We start from the raw sequence: 18074 nt of genomic DNA on the forward strand, positions 1-18074 counted from the left end.
AAAGTAAAATTTTTGCTCACAATACCCTGCAGCTTAGAGGGAACATTGTTGGCCACTCCTAGAGAGTTAGTTTGATGTAGTGGTTAAGTGTGCAGACTCTCATCTGGGAGAACCGGGTTTGATTCCCCACTCCTCCTCTTGCAGCAGCTGGAATGGCCTTGGGTCAGCCACCACAGCTCTAATAGAGAGCCAGTTGGGTGTAGTGGTTAAGTGTGCGGACTCTTATCTGGGAGAACAGAGTTTGATTCCCCACGCCTCCACTTGCAGCTGCTGGAATGGCCTTGGGTCAGCCAGAGCTCTCTTATCTGGGAGAACCAGGTTTTGATTCCCCACTTCTCCATTTGCAGCTGCTGGAATGGCCTTGGGTCAGCCAGAGCTCTCTTATCTGGGAGAACCAGGTTTTGATTCCCCACTTCTCCATTTGCAGCTGCTGGAATGGCCTTGGGTCAGCCATAGCTCTCTTATCTGGGAGAACGGGGTTTGATGCCCCCCTCCCCCCCTTGCAGCTGCTGGGATAGCCTTGGGTCAGCCATAGCTCTAATAGAGAGCCAGTTTGGTGTAGTGGTTAAGTGTGTGGACTCTTATCTGGGAGAACCGGGTTTGATTCCCCACTCCTCCGCTTGCAGCTGCTGGAATGGTCTTGGGTCAGCCATAGCTCTAATAGAGAGCCAATTGGGTGTAATGGTTAAGTGCATGGACTCTTATCTGGGAGAACCGGGTTTGATTCCCCACTCCAACACTTGCAGCTGCTGGAATGGCCTTGGGTCAGCCATAGCTCTGGCAGAGGTTGTCCTTTAAAGGGCAGCTGCTGGGAGAGCCCTCTCAGCCCCACCCACCTCACAGGGTGTCTGTTGTGGGGGGAGGAGATATAGGAGATTGCAAGCCGCTCTGAGTCTCTGATTCGGGGAGAAGGGCGGGGTATAAATCTGCAAGTCTTCTCCTCCTCTCCTAAAGCTTTTCAGGCTGTGGAGGACTTTCGCAGGAAACTACCACTCCCACAAACCCCAGCGGTATTGGGGGGCTGGCCAGCTGTTTGGGCTGAGTTCTCCGCAGGCCGCCGAGCAGCTCCAGGTAAGGCCGGCAGATTCTCTCGGATGCAATGAGCCGCTTGGTCCCCTCCCCCCCCCTGGCCGGGCGACTCTCCTCTCCTCTCCCGTAGCTCCCCAGCAGGATCAGGGGCTTGGGCAGGCAGGCAGGGAGGGAGGGGAGAGGGAGAGAGCAGTTTCCCCCAGCCGAAAAACTGCGGGCGGCGGTGTGACGTCTGCAGCTAGGGTTGCCATGTCCAATGCAAGAAATATCTGGGGACTTGGGGGGCGGAGCCGGGAGACTTTGTGGGCGGAGCTAGGGCCAAGAGTGTGACAAGCACGACTGAACTCCAAAAGCGGCTCGTAGAATTGGACACCGCCCCCCCCACCCGGGTCCAATCCTTTTGAAACTTGGAGGGGTTTTTTTTAGGAGAGGCAGCAGATGCTATGCTGCAAATTTGGTGCCTCTGGAATTTTATTTATTTATTTATTTATTTGAGATTTATATCCCGCCCTTCCCACGAATGGCTCAGGGCGGAATCAAAAAACTAGAGGGAAGGTCATGTGGGGCGCTGGGGGGCATCAATTCCCCCCTGACCTTTCAAATCCTGGCTACGATCCTGCACCTCCCCACCCCCCCACCCCCCCGGCCAGGTGTGTGCGTCCGGCCAAACTGAAGCTTGGGAGCCACAGGTGGCCCTTTCATTCATATTGTGTACCTCACGGAAGCTCCCACCGTCCCATTGGCTGCCTTGAAGAAGGCATTTGTCTCTTTAAATCACTTCGCCAAGTTAGGTGGTGGCTTGAAGAATGCAGTTAAAGTTGCTTTCTTTCCACTTCCCTCCCTTCCTTCCTTCCTTCCTTCCTTCCTTCCTTCCTTCCTTCCTTCCTTCCTTCCTTCCTTCCTTCCTTCCTTCCTTCCTTCCGACTGACCGACATCTGACATTTATTTTATGAGAGCCAGTTTGGTGTAGTAGTAAAGTGTGGCTAAGTGTGCAGACTCTCATCTGGGAGAACAGGGTTTGATCCCCAACTCCTCCACTTGCACCAGCTGGAATGGCCTTTGGTCAGCCATAGCTCTAATAGAGAGCCAGTTGGGTGTAGTGGTTAAGTGTGCGGACTCTCATCTGGGAGAAATGGATTTGATTCCTCACTCCTCCTCTTGCAGCTGCTGGAATGGCCTTGAGTCAGCCAGAGCTATAGAGAGCCAGTTTGGTGTAGTGGTTAAGTGTGCAGACTCTCATCTGGGAGAACCGGGTTTGATTCCCCACTCCTACACTTGCAGCTGCTGGAATGGCCTTGGGTCAGCCAGAACTCTAATAGAGAGCCAGTTGGGTGTAGTGGTTAAGTGTGCAGACTCTTACCTGGGAGAACAGGGTTTGATTCCCCACTCCTGCACTTGCACCTGCTGGAATGGCCTTGGGTCAGCCATAGCTCTAATAGAGGACCAGTTGGGTGTAGTGGTTAAGTGTGCGGACTCTTATCTGGGTTAGGGTTAGAACCAGGTTTGATTCCCCACTCCTCCACTTGTAGCTGCTGGAATGGCCTTGAGTCAGCCATAGCTCTCACAGAATTATCCTTGAAAGTGCAACTTCTGTCAGAGCTCTCTCAACCCCACCCACCTTATAGGGTGTCTTTTGTGGGGGAAGAAGATAAAGGAGATTGTAAGCCACTCTGAGGCTCTGATTCAGAGAGAAGTGCAGGGTATAAATCTGTGTTTTCTTCTTCTCTTATATTAAGCAAGTTTGGCCACCACTGATACAGTCCATAAGATACTATATTAGAAGTCCATATAAGAGTAGTCCATAAATTTAATTCCACGAGGTCAACAATAGTGCTATGAAATTCATATTCGTGGGAGATAAGGTGTCTTCTAAGAGACTTCAGAAAGTTGATTGGACAAAAACATTGTCTTCTAAGAGAGGTCCCAATGAAGAACAGGACACGGCTCCTAGGTAGCACCAGTGTTTTGTAGATCTTTGTCAGGTGAAAATCAAGTGCTACCAATAATTATCTTCAGCAAATGCAATATTGGGGAACATCATGTAGAAATTATTTAAATTGATTTCCACAACCATATTGGCATAAATTGACTTTAGATGTTTAGTTTTGGAGCGGTCTGTTCTAGAACAGATGTGCACAAGATGTTACTAAAGAGGGAAGAAGATACCATCATTGAAAAATCTTTAATCCATCCGCAAAAATGTGCCCCATGGTATTCAATCGTTTAAAAAGACCTTTCTAGATCTTCTTATTTGCTCCGCGTTGTAATACGCTATAACAAGAATGAAACCTACATTGCTGTGTTTTCAGATCATGCCATCTGAGTTGCTCATCGAATTCCATTCGATCAGTGTGTCTGCTTTGTGTGGAGGCTCCGTGGGAAGACCTTGTCCACTGTGTCTTCGTTTGCCCACAGTATGTGGGACCCCAGAAAAAAATGCCTTAATCAAATTTTAGCTAGCACACAGCTTATCTCTGACCCTGACAAACCAGCTTTTTTTGCCTTCAGATGCTGACCCTTTTAATTCTTACAGGGTCGATCTGTATGCTCTTCCTGTGAGGAAAATTAGAGCCAATGTTACCATCCAGAAAGCTGTTGAATACCCTGCCCTGGGTAGCCTTCTCTCAGAAGCTAAACATTCAATGAAATTGCTGAGCAGTCGGGTTAGAACTGATAAAAGGAAGTCCTTCTTCACCCAAAGGGTGATTAACACGTGGAATTCACTGCCACAGGAGGTGGTGGCGGCCACAAGCATAGACAGCTTCAAGTGGGGATTGGATAAGTATATGGGGCAGAGGTCCATCAGTGGCTATTAGTCACAGCGTATGGTTGGAACTCTCTGTCTGGGGCAGTGATGCTCTGTATTCTTGGTGCTGGGGTGGGGGGGGTACAGTGGGAAGGCTTCTAGCCACACTGGTGGACCTCCTGATGGCACTTGGGTTTTTTGGCCCCTGTGTGACACAGAGTGTTGGACTGGATGGGCCATTGGCCTGATCCAACATGGCTTCTCTTATGTTCTCTGTATTCTTGGTGCTGGGGGAGGGGAGAGTGGGAGGGCTTCTAGTGTCCTGGCTCCACTGATGGACCTCCAGATGGCACCTGGGGGTTTTTTTTGCCCCTGTGTGACACAGAGTGTTGGACTGGAGGGGCCATTGGCCTGATCCAACATGGCTTCTCTTATGTTCTTATGTGACACAGAGTGTTGGACTGGAGGGGCCACTGGCCTGATCCAACATCGCTTCTCTTATGTGACAGAGTGTTGGACTGGAGGGGCCATTGGCCTGATCCAACAGGGCTTCTCTTACGTTCTTATGTGACACAGAGAGTTGGACTGGAGGGGCCATTGGCCTGATCCAACAGGGCTTCTCTTATGTTCTTATGTGACACAGAGTGTTGGACTGGAGGGGCCATTGGCCTGATCCAACAGGGCTTCTCTTATGTTCTTATGTGAGACAGAGTGTTGGACTGGATGGGCCATTGGCCTGATCCAACAGGGCTTCTCTTATGTTCTTATGACTGTGGTTAGTACTTGGATGGGAGACCTCCAGGTTGGTGTAGTGGTTAAGTGTGAGAGCTCTCATCCGGCAGAACCAGGTTTGATTCCCATCTCCTCCATATATACCTGCTGGAGTGACCTTGGGTCAGTCATCACTCTCTCAGATCTGTTCCTCTCGAGAGCAATTTTCGGAGAGTTCTCTCGACCCCACCTGCCTCACTGAGTGTCTGTTGTGGGGAGAGGAAGGAATAGAGATTGTAAGCCACTCTGAGACTTCAAGGAAGAAGAAGAAAAATTGAAGATTTATACTCCACCCTTCTCTCTGAATCAGAGACTCAGAGACTCAAGGACAATCTCTGCCAGAGCTATGGCTGACCTAAAGCCATTCCAGCAGGTACAAGTGGAGAGAGTGGGGAATCAAACCTGGTTCTCCCAGATAAGAGTTCACACACTTAACCACTACACCAAAAGGACTCTCTATTAGCGCTATGGTTGACCCAAGGCCATTCCAGCAGGTACAAGTGGAGGAGTGGGAAATCAAACCCGGTTCTCCCAGATAAGAGTCCACACACTTAACCACTACACCAAACTGGGAAGGTCAGGATATAAATCCAATCTCCTCCTTGGAATACCCAGACAGGGGGGCAGGGGCAGGCTGTATTCAGCCACTTCTCTGAATATCCTCCAGGCCCCCAGTATGGGTCAGTCACCAGAGGCTGACATGACTTCCCAGGTGCAGATACGCACCCCCCCCCCTAAAATATACACAATACCCCCCAAAAAGAGAAAGTTATTTAATGATGTGTGTAGAAATGCAACAGAGAGCTGTAATTTTAAAATTTTAGATACTGACCATTTGTATATATGTCTTATGATGTAAAGGCCAACAGCTACACACAATAAATTCTGGCTGACTGAATACAGCCCCAAGGATTCCCTCGGGGAGGCCATGACAAGTAGAGTGGGGCTAAAGAGGAAGACGCTGGTCACATTCTTCTGTCCTTCCTCATCCGAGAAACCATCCTTCAAAGGCTAAGCTTTCTAGATTCCACCTATATATATATGAACATATATATGAAGCTGCCTTATATGGAAGAGCCCCGTGGCGCAGGGTTAAAGCTGCAGTCCTGCAGTCCTAAACTCTGCTCACGACCTGAGTTCGATCCCCGGTGGAAGCTGGGTTTTCAGGTAGCTGGCCCGAGGTTGGCTCAGCCTTCCATCCTTCTGAAGTCAGTAAAATGAGTCCCCAGCTTGCTGGGGAGGAAGTGTAGGTGACTGGGGAAGGCAATGGCAAACCACCCTGTAAAAAGCCTGCCGTGAAAACGTTGTGAAAGCAACGTCACCCCAGAGTCGGAAACGACTGATGCTTGCACAGGGGACCTTTCCTTTTTTTATATTGAATCAGACTGTCGGTCCATCAAAGTCAGTCTTGTCTACTCAGACTGGCAGTGGCTCTCCAGGGTCTTGAGCTGAGGTTTTTCACACCTACTTGTCTGGACCCTTTTTAGTTGGAGATGCCGGGGATTGAACCTGGGACCTTCTGCTTACCAAGCAGATACTCTACCACTGAGCCACCATCCCTTCCTCTTGGGAGCCACCTCTTGGGCAATAGGGGGCTACATGGTCCCTTCCAACACTTATCCTCACACCAGGTCTCCCAACTATGCCACACTCATGCCCTGTTTCGCTTTGTCTCGTCGTCCGGCGTTTCTCTTTCTGTCCCGCCAGGTGTGTTCTGCTGCTGCTCTTGGGCTCCTGAGGAGAGGGCGCGATGGCAACCAGCCTCGTGAAGGTGAACGGGACTGAGGTCTCCGTCGAGGGCTCCGGCAAGACTGTCGTGAACGTCAACATCTGCCAGGAGTCTTCGCTGGCCTACCTGGTCAAGGCCGTGGCAGCCGCAGGCCGGAAATGGCCCTGGCAAAAGGCGCCTGCCCCCAAGACCCCGGAGTCTTCAGCCTCTGCCCCATCCCCTGGAAGAGCCTCATGCAATGGGGAGCAGAAAGTGCTGGGGGTAAGGCCATGGGGGGCATGAGGGGAGGGCTGGTGGCCCTACTTGAAGGAGGGGCACCCTCGGCTTCCTGTCTGAAGAGGGAGGGGCAGGGGTTCACTCTCAGCCTGAAACTCCAGCCACTCTGTGCACCAAACAAGGGCAGGCCCTTCTGTCTCGCTACGCTGCTGATGCTCAGCCTGAGGAAAGGGTATTCTGTACATGCTCAGAGACATCTCCTCTGTGACCTTCAGGACTGGTTCTCCCTTGCAGAGTTGATTGGAAGTCAGCGATGGGGGAAAGCTGGGAGGAGGGGGGGGGAGAAGAAGCGATTCTCTCACACCTCTGCGGTTTCCCAGGGGCCAGCCTGTGAGCCCCTCCCCCTGGCGCTGACCGGGTTGTGTTTTCCCTTGCAGGGGGCCCAGATCCTGCTTGGAATCATGTGCCTCGGCCTCGGGGGAGTCCTCTGTCTCTTGCAGGACCATTTCACAATGCAATATTATGGGTCCCCTTTCTGGATGGGGAGCTTGGTGAGTATTGAGGGGGGGCTCTGAAAGAAGAATCGAAGCCTCGGCAGAATGGGGAGAGTCCCTGCGGTCTGGGCATCCAGGCGGCAAATGCCCAACTCCTTTCCCTCCCAGCTCAGGACGGAGGTGGGGGGGCAAAGGACCGACCTTGATCTCTTTCCCGGGCAGGAGCTGTGGACCAGCCGCCAGGGTGGGGGTGCATATTCTCCAAGCTTGCTTCCATCTTTTCGACTTTGTTGTTGAGGGGAAGGACGGTGGCTCAGTGGTAGAGCATCTGCTTGGTAAGCAGAAGGTCCCAGGTTCAATCCCCAGCATCTCCAACTCAAAAGGGTCCAGGCAAGTAGGTGTGAAAAGCCTCAGCTTGAGACCCTGGAGAGCCGCTGCCAGTCTGAGTAGACAATACTGACTTTGATGGACTGAGAGTCTGATTCAGTATAAGACAGCTTCATATGTTCACAAGGAATGAAGGCAACTTTAAGGGAGGGATGGTGGCTCAGCGGTAAGCAGAAGGTCCCAGGTTCAATCCCCAGCATCTTAAACTAAAAAGGGTCCAGGCAAGTTGGAGTGAAAAACCTCAGCTGGAGAGCCGCTGCCAGTCTGAGTAGACAAGACTGACTTTGATGGACTGAGAGTCTGATTCAGTAGAAGGCAGCTTCATATATGTTCATGTCCTAAGAGCTGGCAAAATGGGAGGTTGGCGCCCCTTGGAAGGGAGGGAGGTCTTGCTGTCCCCACCCACCATGTCTTTCCTTTCCTTCACAGTTTGCGGTGTCCGGCTCCTTGTGTGTGCTGAGTGAGAGATGTGGGGGCTGCTGCTGGGTGAGTGACTGGGGGGGGCTATTCTGAGATCCATTCCTCTACTGTCCCCCCCAACTCCAAGAGCAGGGGCTCCCTGGGCCTGGGACACTCCCCCTCCTCTGGAAATTCACATTCCTGGACATTTTTTCTCTCCCCCCGCCAGGTCCTCTTGGCTCTCATCTTCAACTTGGCCAGTGTGGTGGCCGGCTTCGTGGGCTTGGCCTTGGGAGTGGCGGATCTGCCACACCTGCAGTACATTCCCTACTGGGTGGACAGCAGCTGCAGCGAGTATAGAGGTTATGGGTCATGGAGGCCCAGCTTGAGCCCTGATTATCTCGAGAGGGTGACAAGATGCAGGAAACAGATGATGAGCCTGCTGGTGAGCAGATCCTCCTCTGAGCCCACCGAGGTCTGGGCTGGGGGGTTGCATCCCCAGTGTTTCCGGGGGGGTGGGGCTCAGACTTGCAGGAGTTGGGCCTGCTGATGTGTTGATGGCTGTGCCTTGCAAGGTCAGAGGTCGTCGCAGCCTGGAGGGAGGGGTGGGGAACCAAGTCGAGCCCTTTTCTGCTTCTTGGGGCTGAACCAGAAGTCCCTGCAGGGAAGGGCTTTTATAAGAGAGCCAGTTTGGTGTAGTGGTTAAGTGTGCGGACTCTTATCTGGGAGAACCGGGCTTGATTCCCCACTCCTCCACTTGCACCTGCTAGCATGGCCTTGTGTCAGCCATAGCTCTGGCAGAGGATGTCCTTGAAAGGGCAGCTGCTGGGAGAGCCCTCTCAGCCCCACCCACTCACAGGGTGTCTGTTGTAGGGGTAGAAGATATAGGAGATTGTAAACCGCTCTGCGTCTCTGATTCAGAGAGAAGGGTGGGGTATAAATCTGCAGTCGTCGTCTTCTTGTGGTTAAGTGTGCGGATTCTTACCTATAAAAAGAGACATGCAAACATCCTTAGAGTTTCTAGAGCTGCTAAATCAGATTATAGCAAATAATAGTTTAAAAGCAAATCAGGTTTCAGCTTTTTGTCTTGCTGCTTTTGGGATTAGGAGCCCCGAAATCTCATGATTAGATTAGATTAGATTAGATTAGATAATTTTATTTGTATCCCGCCCTCCCCGCCGAAGCAGGCTCAGGGCGGCTAACAATATCATACAAATTTCAATTATACAAAGAAAGCAAAAAACACAAAATTACATTTAAGCATTAAAATTCTGATTAAGTTTAAAAATTAGTTAATTAAGTTAATAAAAGTGCTAATACTGTTCTTTTAGGATGGCGATTATCATTAGCAATTTCTTTCTTCGTCAGCAAAAGCCAGTCGGAAGAGGAAGGTCTTGCAGGCCCTGCGGAATTGTTCAAGGTCTCGCAGGGCCCGCATTTCCTCTGGAAGTTGGTTCCATAGGCTCGGGGCTACAGAGGAGAAGGCCCAGTTACGGGTACATTGCAGCTTCACCTCTCTCGGCCCGGGAGTAGTCAGCAAGTTTTTTCCGGCTGACCTCAGTGCTCATCTGGTCTTGTCCTGAGTCTTACATCTAGAGAACTCTGATTGTCTGGTCACAGGAGTGCGTTTTTATAGAAAAAATATCACCTTTTGCTAAATCTTAAATCATGCGATTATTATCTAGATTAACTCACTGGTTCATCACTAAATAGGAGATAACAAACCACCAGCATGTGTATATGAGTCACATCCGATATAGCAAGAGCAACAGCAAGCCTTTATTGGCATAGAACAGATTTAGCAGTAAAAATAGCAATATAAATAATATAAAATCCTAGGTAATAGAGTACGTAGGGAAGCTAATATACATAAAATAAGTAAAATATATATGATTTCAAGTTTAGCAAAATTAAATAATTAAAACAAATAAAATATGGCCCTTCCAGAACCATTCTCTGTCGGATTTCCATGGCCTGTTGAAGAAATCGAGCAACCGTTAAAGCTAACTCAGAGCAAGTGTCATTTAAAAGTTTGTGGACTTTGCCTGAATCAGCACAGCCCAACATATCTGCTAAGGTATCTTTCAGATGTATACGACGAATATCATCATAAAGGGGACAGTTCAATAATACATGGGAAATAGTTTCGATACACTTGGGATTACAAAGACAATGCCTATTAGAGTACTCAATCCTGTTAAATCTACCAAATAAGATAGCAGATGGTAATGCATTACATCTCGTTAACGAGAACGCACGCCGTTGCTGTGGAGCTTGCAGAGAGGAGAAATATGACGCTGATTTCCCTACTGAGAGAGGAAGTTCGAAATTCAGCGGGGAGCAGGACTTGTTGGCCAGGCTATATAACGTTTGCATTTCGATATCTAAGATTCTGAGCTTAAGTTTCAAGAATGCATTTTTTATGGATAGCTTAAGAAGTGAATCTAAATCAATGTCCATAGACTTAATTGTCCTCTCAATAAATACTCGCCAGTTTGACATATTAGATTCTGAGAGCAGTTGATATAAAAAGGCTCTCTGAATCAGAGTGGAAATGTAGCCATAACCAATATTTAAGTGACATTAGCCATGCTTGTGTTTCCACAAGATTCGTCCCTGTTTCTAAACATAAAACTGCATATGGTACGCACTTTGGGAATCCCAGGATTTTCCATAGGAATTTTGATTGGACACCTTCAGTGTTGTTATCCAAGGCTGTGATCCACACTGGGACCCCATATAAAAGCTGCAGTATCACTTTAGCCTTAAAGATTTTTAGCACAGCTGGGATAAACTGATTGCCTCTGCTGTAAAAGAAGTGCTGGATAGCTGCAACGTTAACATTGACTGACTTAATTATACAGTTACGGTGATTAGTCCAAAGTGTGTTATATTGGAAATGAATTCCTAGGTATTTGTAGTATTTTACTTGTTCTATCTCTGCTGCCTATTAACCATTTAGTTGGTTTCCAAGATTTGGAAAATACAACAATTTTAGATTTGTCATAGTTCAATAGGAGCTTATTGTTGTTAAGGAAGGTGATACAGCAAACAAGCAAACGTTTTAATCCAATTCTGGAACAAGATAGTAAGACTGTATCGTCCGCATATAACTGTAAGGGAATGTGTCTGGCACCAAGTTTTGGACTATAATGGTCAGTATCTGACAAAAAGGGAGCAAGATCATTAAGAAAGAGGTTAAACAAAAAAAGGGGCCAACACACAACCTTGTTTAACCCCCTTTCTTAACGGGATTTTTGACGTAAGATTGCCTGATAAAGAGCATTTGACTTGACAAAAGTTGGAAGTATATAATTTTTTAATGAGCATAAGGAGTCTTTTATCAATACTTGTTTGTTCCAGTTTGGCCCAAAGCAGGTCTCTGTGAATTGAATCAAATGCTCCCTTTAAGTCTAAAAAGGCTGCATACAATTTCATCTTTTTCCTAATAGTGTATTTGGAAATTAGATGGGACAAAGTATTACAGTGATCAAGAGTAGTTTTGCCTTTACAAAAACCCAGTTGTTCCGGACCAAGAATTTTTTCTTGTGTCATCCATTGTTCAAGTTTCCTCAGCAGATACTTAGAATATAATTTGCCAATGGTAGATAGGAGACTAATCGGCATGTAATTATTTGGAATGGCGGGATCTCCTTTTTTATAAATTGGAACCACTATTGAATTAAGCCAGGCTTTAGGAATTATGCCTGTTCTGTCAATACTAGTAAAGAGAGATGTGAATGGAGTAGCCCACCAATCTGGATCTTACTTTAGGATTTCATCTGGTCCTGCAGCTTTACCTGATTTCAATTGCAAAATTAGTTCTTTAACTTCATCAGAAGTCACAGAGGGCCACTGTATATTTGAGTCACGTCCGATACAGCAAGATAAGAAGGCGAATCTCAACCTCTATTAAAAAGCATTCAGCTAAACTTGAACTCCAAAGGGAGTTCTGGCCGTCGCATTTTAAAGGGACCACACACCTTTTAAATGCCTTCCCTCCATTGGAAATAACGAAGGATAGGGGCACCTTCTTTGGGGGCTCATAGAATTGGACCCCCTGGCCCAATATTTTTGAAACTTGGAGGATGTTTTGAGGAGAGGCATTGGATGCTATGCTGCAAATTTGGTGCCTCTATCTCAAAAAACAGCTCCCCGACCCCCAGATAACCACAGATTCTCCATTATACGCTATGGGAATCGGTCTTCATAGGGAATAATGGAGTGCCCAGCAGACATCCCCCCCCCAGCTTTCTGATGACCCTGAAGCAGGGGGAGGGCCTCCAAATTGAGGGATCCCCTGTCCCCACCTGGGGATTGTCAACCCTAGGTTTACTTCACAAGAGTCTGGAACAAATAGAGAAGAAAGAGAAGGAGGAAGCAAGTGTTGGGAAAGGACTCTCAGGGGCTTTCCTCAATCCAGTCCTTTTTGTTTTTCCTCTCCAGAAGGTTGTTGGTGGTGTTGAGATCCTGCTGCTGATTTCATCTGTGGCCGCTCTGGGAATCGCCCTCTTCTGCTTTGGATACGGCCTGCGCCTTCTCTGCTGCACCCTACGGGTATTTGGAGGGAGTGCGTGGCGGGTGGGGGAGGAGGGAGGATGTGGGATCCTCTGGGAAGGAAAATGCCTCCCGGAAGTCAGTGCCGTTCTTCCCAGGGAGGGTTGCCAAGTCCAATTCAAGAAATATCTGGGGAATTTGGGGGTGGAGCCAGGAGACATTGGGGGTGGAGCCAAGAGCAAGGGTTTGAGAATCCTAATTCAACTCCTAAGGGAGAACATAAGAACATAATAGAAGTCATGTTAGATCAGGCCAATGGCCCATCCAGTCCAACACTCTGTGTCACACAGTGGCCAAAACAATTACACACACACACGCACACACACACACACACACACTGTGGCTAATAGCCACTGATGGACCTCTGCTCCATATTTTTATCTAAACCCCTCTTGAAGGTGGCTATGCTTGTGGCCGCCACCACCTCCTGTGGCAGTGAATTCCACATGTTAATCACCCTTTGGGTGAAGAAGTACTTCCTTTTATCCGTTTTAACCTGTCTGCTCAGCAATTTCATCGAATGCCCACGAGTTCTTGTATTGTGAGAAAGGGAGAAAAGGACTTATTTCTCTACTTTCTCCATCCCATGCATTATCTTGTAAACCTCTATCATGTCACCCCGCAGTCAACGTTTCTCCAAGCTAAAGAGCCCCAAGCGTTTCAACCTTTCTTCATAGGGAAAGTGTTCCAGCCCTTTAATCATTCGAGGTGCTCTTTTCTGGACTTTCTCCAATGCTATAATATCCTTTTTGAGGTGCGGCGACCAGAACTGCACACAGTACTCCAAATGAGACCGCACCATCGATTTATACAGGGGCATTATGAGGGGAGTTCTGGCCATCACATTGAAAGGGACCACACACCTTTTTTAATGCCTTCCTTCCATAGGAAATAGCGGCCTCGTGGCGCAGAGTGGTAAAGCAGCAGTACTGCAGTACTGTGGTCTGAACTCTCTGCTCACGACGTGAGTTCGATTCCGGCGGAAGCTGGATTCAGGTAGCCGGCCCAAGATAACTCAGCCTTCCATCCTTCCGAGGTCGGTCAAATGAGTCCCCAGCTTGCTGGGGGGAAAGTGTAGAATAGATGACTGGGGAAGGCAATGGCAAACCACCCCGTAAAAAGTCTGCCCTGAAAACTTTGTGAAAGCAACATCACCCCAGAGTCGGAAACGACTGGTGCTTGCACAGGGGGCCTTTCCTTTACATAGGAAATAAAGATAGGGGCACCTTCTTTTGGAGTTCATAGAACTGGACCCCCTGGTCCAATCTTTTTGAAACTTGGGGGGTATTTTGGGGAGAAGCACTGGCTGCTATACTGAAAATTTGGTGCCTCTACCTCAAAAAACAAGCCCTCCCCCAGATACCCGCAGGTCAATTCTCCATTATTTCCTATGTGACTAAGTCTCCATAGTTTAAGTTTATTAAATTTACACCCCGCCTTCCCCGCCGAGGCAAGCTCAGGGTGGCGTACAACCTCTCGGGAATAACAGAGTTCCCAGCAGACATTTCCCTCCCCTCCTCCCACTTTCTGATGACCCAGAAGCGGGGGAGGGCCTCCAAACCGAGGGATCCCCTGCCCCTACCTGGGGATTGGCAACCCTATTCCCAGGAGAATTTCCGTGAACCGTGAGGTCACCAGGCATGTCCAGACGCTCTTTAAGCAGTGGCCCTGCCTCACCTAAGCCAGGACTCTGAGGTACGTCAAACAACACTGGGACCACAGAGGTTTGCAATCAGGAAATATATATATGAACATATGAAGCTGCCTTCTACTGAATCAGACCCTTGGTCCATCAAAGTCAGTATTGTCTTCTCAGACTGGCAGCGGCTCTCCAGGGTCTCAAGCTGAGGTTTTCCACGCCTACTTGCCTGGACCCTTTTTAGTTGGAGATGCCGGGGATAGAACCTGGGACCTTCTGCTCACCAAGCAGATGCTCTGCCACTGAGCCACAGCCCTATTCATGGTTCTCCAGGGTGACTGAGGTTTTTCACGCCTGCTTGCCTGGGCCCTTTTTAGCTGGAGATGCCGGGGATTGAGCCTGGGACCCTCTGCTTACCAAGCAAATGCTCACTGAGCTACCGTCCCTCCGTGTTACAAAACAGTAAAAGTACTCTCCGTGTTACAAAACAATGTCAAAATATAGTTGCAATACTTTCCATTACTACAGTATATTACAATACAATGTGAATTTCAGTGACAAAATACCCTCCAAAGCACACAACTTCACTGCTGCCATAGGATGATATCAAATTCATTCAATACAGCAACAATGATGCAAAACCGGTCCGTTCTCATTTCAGATCCTTGTGATCCTTCCTCTGGGACCGTCTTATTAATTTTGGATGCAGTAGTCTGATGGTGCCTTATTTCCTTATTATTCACTGTTTTCCAGGCTTTCTCTAATTTATTTCTCTCTCAGAACGCTACTTCTCATTTTTCCTTATTATTCACTGTTTTCCAGGCTTTAATTTATTTCTCTCTCAGAATGCTACTTTTCATTTTTCTTTATTATTCACTGTTTTCCAGGCTTTCTCTAATTTAGTTCTCTCTCAGAACGGTACTTTTCTTTTTTCCTTATTATTCACTGTTTTCCAGGCTCTCTCTAATTTTTTTCTCTCTCAGAACGCTACTGTTCTTTTTCCCTCTCTCAGGAACACAATGAAATGCTGAGAGATGGAAGAGGAACAGTAGCGTTCTGAGAGAGAAATAAATTAGTGACAGCCTGGAAAACAGTGAATAATAAGGAAATAAGGCACAATCAGACTACTGCATCCAAAAACGGTCCAAGAGAAAGGATCATCAGGATCCGAAATGAGAACGGACCGGTTTTGCATTACCGTTGGGCTATATTGAATGAATTTGATATCATCCTATGGACAGTAGTGAAGTTGTGTGCTTTGGAGGGTGTTTTGTCACAGGACTCTGAGGTACAGCAAGCCAGTGCTGGCCAGCGTTGGCCATGGCCTTTTCTTCCAGTTTGGTGTAGTGGTTAAGTGTGCGGACTCTTATCTGGGAGAACCGGGTTTGATTCCCCACTCCTCCCCTTGCAGCTGCTGGAATGGCCTTGGGGCAGCCATAGCTCTAATAGAGAGCCAGTTGGATGTAGTGGTTAAGTGTGTGGACTCTTATCTGGGAGAACCGGGTTTGATTCCCCACTCCTCCCCTTGCAGCTGCTGGAATTTATATTTTATTTATTTATTTATTTATATTTACATTTATATCCCGCCCTCCCCGCCTAGGCGGCTCAGGGCGGCTAACAACATTTCACATATTTAACAAAGGATAAAACTTTAAAATTTAACAATTAAAGAAGTTAAAAATAAAAACCAGTTAATTAAGTTAAAATATTTAAAATACATAATTCATTACATAGAATAAATCTGGCAGCAGTAAACTTGTTTGGCGCTGGTTCTGCCAGTTTAGATGGTTCCATAATCGTATAGTAGATGGCGGCTTCCATGATCGTATAGTAGATGGCGGCTCCAAGGAATGGCCTTGGGGCAGCCATAGCTCTAATAGAGAGCCAGTTGGATGTAGTGGTTAAGTGTGCGGACTCTTATCTGGGAGAACCGGGTTTGATTCCCCACTCCTCCCCTTGCAGCTGCTGGAATGGCCTTGGGTCAGCCATAGCTCTAATAGAGAGCCAGTTTGGTGTAGTGGTTAAGTGCGCGGACTCTTATCTGGGGGAACCGGGTTTGATTCCCCACTCCTCCACTTGCACCTGCTGGAATGGCCTTGGGTCAGCCATAGCTCTGGCAGAGGTTGTCTTTGAAAGGGCAGCTGCTGTGAGAGCCCTCTCCAGCCCCACCCACCTCACAGGGTGACTGTTGTGGGGGAGGAAGGGAAAGGAGATTGTGAGCCGCTCTGAGACTCTTCGGAGTGGAGGGCGGGATATAAATCCAATTTCTTCTTCTTCTTCCTCTTCTTCTTCTTCCTCTTCTTCTTCCTTCTCTAGCAATGACTCCTCTTTTACTCTTCCCGTTTATTTACAGGCTAACAGTGAAGACTACGTCCCAATTGGGGATCCGGAAGCCCCCCTTCCAGAAGTGCCCCCTTCATATGATGAGCCAGCCAAAGAAAAGGCAACTGCCTAATATGGTTGGGCCCACCCCACACTGCATGGGAATCTGCCCCCATGTCACATGTGCTCTCATAGACCCTATAATCTTATGCGCACAATGTAAGGATTGCAAAAAGCATATAAGTCCACAAGCACTACAACATATCGCTTATAACAGAACAGATACAGATACAAGCAAGGCAGTCGGCAAAAATGTAACCAAAGTCTGTCTCTTTCGGGCCAAGGTCAAATGATTTAAACATCGTAGCTCCCTGCCAATGTTGGTTGCCGGCAGTTACTAACGGCGAATATCTGTTTAAAATTTAGTTGTTCTTCAGCGTTTAAAAATAATTTAAAAAATAAAGCTGCCAAACTGCTAAACTCAACTGTGCAACGTGCCTTTTCAGAATACGGAGTGTGTTTGTGTATTTTTTATCAAAGCTTCATTAGTGTCTTCATATTATCGTTTGTAATTGTATATGAATAAAGATTATCTGAGAAATGCTGTGCTATTCTCTGTGTTCAAAAGCAATAAGGTCATAGAAATAAGCTTAAAGGTAAGGGAAGTCCCCTGTGCAAGCACCAGTCGTTTCCGACTCTGGGGTGACGTTGCTTTCACGTTTTCACAACAGATTTTTCTACGGGGTGGTTTGCCATTGCCTTCCCCAGTCCTCTACGCTTTCCTCCCAGCAAGCTGGGTTCTCATTTGACCGACCTCGGAAGGATGGAAGGCTGAGTCAACCTGGAGCCGGCTACCTGAACCCAGCTTCTGCTGGGATTGAACTCAGGTCGTGAGCAGAGACTTTGAACTGCAGTATTACAGAAATAAGCTTACCCCAATGTTGACCATGAAACTCTCACTGTTGAGTCATTATCCTCATCGCTCAGTAACTGTCTTCCTTATCTTTACAATTTTTTAGTAGGGTGCTTAGCTAGTGTCCAGAAAGACAATTATTTTTTCAGGATAATGGCCATGTAAATTGTATGCGACTGTCGTAACTCTTAATGGGAACCTGTACATTTTATAGCCATGAAGAAAATTCTAAATTAGCATTTAAACTGTGAGGCGTGTGCTTGAAACTTGAATCTCTAGCATGCTTCTTTTCTAAGAGCCAGTTTGGTGTAGTGGTTAAGTGTGCGGACTCTTATCTGGGAGAACCGGGTTTGATTCCCCACTCCTCCACTTGCACCTGCTGGAATGGCCTTGGGTCAGCCATAGCTCTGGCAGAGGTTGTCCTTGAAAGGGCAGCTGCTGTGAGAGCCCTCTCCAGCCCCACCCACCTCACAGGGTGTTTGTTGTGGGGGAAGAAGGTAAAGGAGATTGTGAGCCCCTCTGAGACTCTTCGGAGTGGAGGGCGGGATATAAATCCAATATCATCTTCTTCTAAGTAAAAGTTTGTAGGCATCCTCATAGTGAAGTTATGACAAATGTTTATACTGCACACAGGATTTAAGTTCGTCAGAAGTGTGATCAAGCCCGGATAATGGGAGTTCCTGTCGCACTGTGACTGTGAAATGCGTTCCAGTATTCTGGTTTTAATGGGTCATAAAGTTTTTCATAAGGATACATTGCTACATATACTATTTTACTATTACAGTGGGACAGATGATTCAGTCTAATAGTATATCAGAAAAAGCTGGAGGGGACCTCCAAGGTCATCTAGTCCAACCCCTGCACAATGCAGG

General features: G+C 47.6%; 1 protein-coding gene across 1 annotated transcript; it reads left to right on the plus strand.

Annotated features, from left to right (window-relative positions):
• The first annotated feature begins 6249 nt into the window (after positions 1–6249).
• LOC132578109 (transmembrane protein 176A-like) lies at positions 6250–16890 on the plus strand. Its single transcript, XM_060247952.1, has 6 exons — positions 6250–6536; positions 6929–7042; positions 7802–7858; positions 8001–8216; positions 12218–12328; positions 16321–16890. Exons 1-6 carry the CDS (start codon positions 6297–6299, stop codon positions 16420–16422), a joined length of 840 nt encoding a protein of 279 aa, XP_060103935.1. The 5' UTR covers positions 6250–6296; the 3' UTR covers positions 16423–16890.
• The last annotated feature ends 1184 nt before the right edge of the window (positions 16891–18074 follow it).

The sequence above is a fragment of the Heteronotia binoei genome, chromosome 10 (genome assembly GCF_032191835.1).
Source record: "Heteronotia binoei isolate CCM8104 ecotype False Entrance Well chromosome 10, APGP_CSIRO_Hbin_v1, whole genome shotgun sequence".
Taxonomy (NCBI): domain Eukaryota; kingdom Metazoa; phylum Chordata; class Lepidosauria; order Squamata; family Gekkonidae; genus Heteronotia; species Heteronotia binoei.